This window comes from Priapulus caudatus, unplaced genomic scaffold, assembly GCF_000485595.1.
Source record: "Priapulus caudatus unplaced genomic scaffold, Priapulus_caudatus-5.0.1 Scaffold118, whole genome shotgun sequence".
NCBI classification, from domain to species: Eukaryota; Metazoa; Priapulida; class Priapulimorpha; order Priapulimorphida; family Priapulidae; genus Priapulus; species Priapulus caudatus.
This window is the reverse complement of record NW_014577179.1, coordinates 391,169-397,655: the sequence shown is the minus strand read 5'-3', so window position 1 is coordinate 397,655 and position 6,487 is coordinate 391,169. Positions and strand designations below refer to the sequence as shown.

Below are 6,487 nucleotides of genomic sequence, written 5' to 3'. Positions count from 1 at the left end.
GCATGCGCTATATATATATATATATATATATATCGGCGACAACATTACATAAGCGAGAGCGCTTTGTTGCGCAATGGACGCGCGTTGCTGATTGTTCCTCGGGGTAACATGCCGTAACGTTGCCGCTACCGCGTTATATAGACGACCACGAGTTGAATAATAAGTAGCTGTATAGACGACTCCCCCCTGGGGGTAATTGATGTGCATGCATATGCACGCGGGCACACAATTATTATCATTAAGCGGTATGCATCGTCCCCAACAGCGCCTGTAATTAATATGGGCATTAAACGGGCATGTTTACAATAATCCCCACTTAATGATACCCCCGCGTGCATGGATGCGCAGGTTTCGTAAATGTGTTCGAAGATGGAAATCCGTGCGATTCAAGAAGTCTCGAAACGACAGCGTTTATGCGCGCACGCGTGCACGCGCGCGTACCATCACGTGTCGTGATTCAGACTCAATCACGCTAAGTTCTGATATTGTTCGCGCGTGTTCCCACGGCTGCTAATGTTACCGCCGGCGTGGATGATGGCTAACGTCACTGGTCCAATAAAGCAATCTAGATTCACTACCGTCTATAGCCGAGCTCGTATAAACATCGTAGGATTGATAAAAATGATGATGTTCCACTTAAAATGAGGCTCTACGTCTGTTGCTGCACGTTAAGTGTCAGCGTTTTAGCGCGGCTGCCTGTTGAAGGAGTCTTCATCGAGCAAGGAGGTCGTAAAGTCCAGCATCAACACCCTTTTATTGGCGATTTCAGTGGCAACCATAGAACATCAGGAAGCGAAAATAAAGCATCTTTATTACTCTATTGTTCCGATTCTGGAGATGCTGAGCGCTGCAATCCGGCAGCGTCCTTTCAGAGTCAGAAATTAAAGCAGCGGATTAGGCTAGACTATTGAATACAGTTATCTCGGTCGAGTTGATCGCGTCGAATCATGAGGTGTCGGGGTGAATGTGCCACGGTCCGTATAAATGCGCTGAATTCGATCGTATCGGGTGAAATGGCTTACGAGATATAAAGATAATATCCGAGAATAATTTTATGGCTTCTGTGCACGCACGCGGTACGTAAGATTGCGAAACTGATATGCCGGCTGAATTATACATGGATGAATACGCGTTTTTCCATTTGCGCAGTGACGTCTCAAGTGCGGTGTTGTAGTAAACGATATTATTCATTGCTACTTACAACAGCTTTCATCATCAACGCCATCGGCGTCATAGCCATCGTCATCATCGCCGTCACGACCATCGTCACAAATGTTGTTATCGTTCGGTGGTAATATGCTAATATTGCAGCTAATGCTATTGCAGCGCCAACTACGGTAACGTAATAATCAACATCGACAAGAACATGGAGAAGTTAATGCAAAGGAAAATGCGTTAAAAGTTTTTTTAGCGTCTCGAAGGAATACTTCTTCATTTCTACTTTTAGCGTTAGCTTGACACGCACAAGTCTTCGGGCTTAGCAGCATTTGCTACCCGCGCCCGCGCAAGACCCGTAATAAACTTTGCTTCAGCTCACCGGCCACAACGAAATTGCATTTGCTGGACAAATAGTTAAATATTTATGCAAAATCACTTCAGTATTTTGTTGCCACGGGATCAATGCAATTTTATTTAGTAAATCTCCATATGCGCGTGAGTTTTTTTTCTTTGACGCAGAAGGAAATGCGTCTACCGAGAGGAAACTAGTCCAAAAAGAAGTTAAACCTGCTCAACGCTGCTATTCGAGCAGCAGTCAAAATAGCTACGGCTTTCTGCTAAGCTTTGTGTTGGTTGGAGGGTCTTTAGAAAACGCAGCCGGGTTCGGAACGCACGCGGGCTTAGGTGAGTTTTGCTGGGAAACGACTATAGGCGAAATAAATCAAACGACTTTGGCCTCCTCCTCCTCCTCCCCGCATATTGAGATGTACACGCACTGCGGTGTTAACGCCAGCTCTGGTTATTTGCTTTAAACCCCATAAGCGCGTGTGTTCACTGGCAGAGAACGGCATCACCAAAGCGATGACGCTATCGTTGCCTGCAGACTTATGACTGCATTCGAGGTTTCTCAGATGAAACATGGCGGACATAGCTCATGGTAATGACTACAGAGAGAAAGCAGACAACTAATTCTGCCCTGACCAATAACGAATATCGTTCTACTAAACGCTGTCGGTTGGCCAAATTCCGTCAATAATCAAACTCATCAAAATCAAAATCATCCGTGCTTGAAGTTTTAACGATAGTATACACTATCCGATATGGAAAAATAATGCAATAATTTATTCTTATTCATTCATCACCAGTGATGTTTATGAAAGCACATGACTCGTATATTTTCTCGCGCTAGGACTGAAAAGATGGCAATTTCGTACTCGCAATAGATCATATTGCAATATATTACATTTGTACACGCTTCGTTGGCACGAGTTCCGCATGCTAGATTTTTGACACGCTTGAACAGCGAGCGTGTTAAGAATCTATAGTTTTCGCGGTTAAATCGTAATTAAAGGGAATTCAATTAAAATTCTTGCCCGTTGAAAGCGATGATAACTAGTTAATTTTATCACAGTTCTTTCGCGTGAAAAGATACGAAATGGTTGACGTGACGTAGATAGTGAGAACCTAACCCTGACCCTAACGCTGACACGTACCCTAACCTTAACCATAAGAACAACTATAGCCTTTATCTTAACCCTAACCATAAACTAACGCCAAAGCTAACCCTGACTTTAACCGTAACAATAACCATAAGCCTAACCTTAACGCTTTCCTTAACCCTAACCTTAACCATAAAAATAACCGTAACCCTTGTTCTAACACTAACCTTAAATCTAACGCTAACGATAACCATGACCCTAACCCTAACCCTAACCCTAATCATAACCATGTAATGAAGCAAAGTCGTTACGATATTTACATTACGATTACAATGCCGCAGAGCAGTCACGGGTCTTTGGCCACGTCTATTTTCGAGACTAGATTAGTACGCAGATAAGCAAACCCTTTCTAACTAATGCTACGTTTACACTATGTTCCCGGCGGCCACGGCAGCCCCGTTTGCCCGAAACGTAGTGCGCCGTGGGATTATGGCAATTTTTTTCTCTGTATTCAAGTTTTGTTAGGTCTTGCCAAGTTTTCTCACGGTCTATCACGGTATCTGTGACGGGCCGTGAGGCGGAAGGGGCTGCTGAGTCTCGGAGGGTCCAAGGCGGACTACGGTTCGGTCCGCGGTCTATCACGGATGCCAGTACGTTCCCTCCCGGCCCGTCACGTTCTGATGGGGTCCCTCACGTTTCTCACGATCTGATCAAGGTCTGACACCTTTTTCACGTTCTGTCAAGGCTTTCTACGGATGAAACGTGGACGCCGGGCAGCTTTGGAGCACGTTTGTGCCCACGGTATAAAAAGAAGGCTTCCCAAGCAATAGCAATCATTGTATCCTGAGATTTCGACGAGACAACATCATGAATGCACAAGATGAAGAAGAGTTTGTTTGCATGTTTGCTGGGTGCATACATCCAGTCTTTGCGTCAGCAAGAAAAAGGCCAGCAGCAGCTTGGCTTTCTTTCTTCAAAGCTTGGTCTTCTCTCTTCGTATTGTAGATGCAGTAATGTGTCGTCGATTGAATTCGAATGAAGCTCCCCTGCCTGGCCCGGCTGTTATATACTCCCTCCCAGACCGCGCGCACCGTGACTGCTATGGCAAATCTTTTGACAGATTAAAAATCTGGCGCAGCATCCACGGCAATCACGGCCTGTCACGTTTGCCCATTCCGTCCCCCCGCGTTGTCTCGCGTTCATCCCGTTTTGTCCACGGTGGCCTGAAACGGGGCTGCCGTGGCCGCCGGGAACATAGTGTAAACGTAGCATAAGGCACAGTGTCGCCCAGCTGGCATCGTAAAGAACAGATTAACGATGATCATTAAAGCTAAAGTCACACCAAGCTCCCGGACCGGGCCGGACGCTGCCGGACTGATCCGGGGAGAGATCCTTGTTGGGTCCTGGACGGTCCTGGACGGTCCGGCCCGGTCCGGGGTGGTCCTTGATGGTCCTGCGCATTCCGGGATATCGCCCCGGAAGTTTTAAACTGTTTAAAATTTCCGGGGTGATCCGGGACGGTCCGGGAAGTTTTCCCCATCCGGGGTGGTCCTGGACGGTCCGTGGCGCGTCCGTGGTAGGTCCGGGACAGTCCGTAGTGGCACCGTGTTGAACCGGGCCCACACCGTGTTGAACCGGGCCCACACCGTGTTGAACCGGGCCCATCCGTGGCCATCCGTGTCGTTTTTGTCGGCCACGGATCACTACGGATCAAGTCGGACCCAACACGGATGGGAGCACGGATGGGCCAGGACGGGGCCGGACCAGGCCGGATCAGGTCCGTGGCGGTCCGAGGCAGTCCGGGGCGGTCCGTAGTGACTCCGTGCTGGGGCCGGCTTCATCCGGGCTCAATCCAGGATGGTCCGTGGCGCTGCCGTGCTGGTCCGGCCCGATCCGGCCCGATGATGCTTTTTTCGACTGTCTCGTAATTTTTTCACCCGCATCGCCACGGATTATAAATTTTACGGTCCGGGGAGATCCTGCCCCATCCGGGGTAATCCGTGGACAGTCCGGCCCCAGTGTGACTGAGGCTTTAGTCCAAGCGAAGGACGTAGAACTGCATAGAACAAAGAGAACCTCCCCCCCTCTTGTTGAGAATGGCGACAGTGGTCAAGATGACCACTGGTCTAGACATACTTCTAGAATAATTAACCTACAATAAAAATCCGTGGCACTACAAAAACCACGTGACACGGCCAGAATTGTATAAATAGCAAGCTTTTCTACATATATTTCTTGTATATGATCGTAGTTAGATCTTACCGTATTCGTGTACAGTATGCGTCTTAAACGTATAAGACGTGCGTGTGTAAACTCCTTTTAGAGATATTTTATTAAGTGTTGTTGTAATAACTTTTTCTCTGTACAATTTCGTTCATTACAATCATTACCCTGACCCTGACCCTAACTCTAACCCTAAGCATAACGCTGACCTTAACCCTGACCCTAACCCTGCCCCTAACTCTGACCCTAACGCTAACCCTAAACATAACCATAATCCTAACCCTAACCCTAACACTAACGCTTACCCTAAATCTAACCTTAACCCTAACCCTAACCCTAACCCTAACCCTAACCCTAACCCTAAACCTAACCTTAACCCTAACCCTAACCCTGACCCTAACGCTTCCCATAACCCTAACCCTAACCCTAACCCTACCCCTAACCCTAACCCTAACTATATCCATGACTCTTATCCTAACCCTAACTCTAAATCTAACGCCAACGCTTACCATAACCCAAAACCTAAATCTAACCCTAACCGTGTAAGACCTGCGCCAACTATATATTCGTACCGAGTATCGTCACCATCGCCTCCATGTATTTGACGGGGTTCGTGTTAACTTGGCACATGTAGACGCCCGCGTCCTCTCCCGTCGTGTCGCGTATCGTCAACGTCCACACGTCGCGGCTCTCCTGTCCGACTACGATTCTATCGTCCTGCAGGATCCGCTCGCTCTGCAGGGCTATGATCGTCTTGTGGTCCGGTCGCCACCAGACGATCTGTAAGAATGATTCATAAGAGTATTATAAGAGTTTAGTGTTAAGTATGGTAAGTATTATAAGTAGTATAATTAAGTATAGTATTAAGTATAGTAAGTATTATAAGTAGTATAATTAAGTATAGTATTAAGTATAGTAAGTATTGCACGCTGCGAGACGAGCAGACAAACACAGCAACGCGCGCGCACGCTAGCGCCCCACACAGGCAGCTCACAACACGAGGCCACAGCACACACACACACACGACACACGACCACACACACACCCACACACGCGCGCGCGCGCTGCTCACGGCGACAGCTACGCAGCACACACACACGCACGGCACGACACAGCACACGGCATATAGCGTACACGCACAGGTCAATCGTCATACACAACACACACACACAAGCCACACTACACACACACACACATCACCACAAACCACACACACAGTCAGCACAGCACACACACACACAAACAGAAAACAGCACACACACACATGTCGGTGCACAGCAATTACAACAGTCTCACACCGGGCGTTGGACACATACACACACACACATCACAAGCAAACAGGCGCACTGCACGCACACACACACGACCACGAGCGCACACGCACGCAGCATCACACACGTAAAGTAACTGCACACATATAATAACACACACACCACACAGCACATCACACACACACACATCACACACACGACAGTCGCTACACACACGCACGCACACACAGTATTACTGCACAGCCGTATATAGCATACACATACACACATTCACCACAGTCACACACACATGACACACACACACACACACAGCACACACACACACAGCACCACACACGCGCCACACATCTTAGCGGCAGCTACAACACACGTATACTATACTTAAAAAAAAAATAC

General features: G+C 47.8%; 1 protein-coding gene across 1 annotated transcript in view; it reads right to left on the bottom strand.

Moving 5' to 3' along the window:
- The window catches only part of LOC106805566 (hemicentin-1-like), a 137,935-nt gene that overhangs the window by 64,658 nt on the left and 66,790 nt on the right, over positions 1-6,487 (bottom strand). The window contains exon 2 of the mRNA XM_014807217.1: positions 5,393-5,600. Coding sequence (XP_014662703.1) covers positions 5,393-5,600 — 208 coding nt within the window. The remainder of the gene's footprint in view (positions 1-5,392; positions 5,601-6,487) is intronic.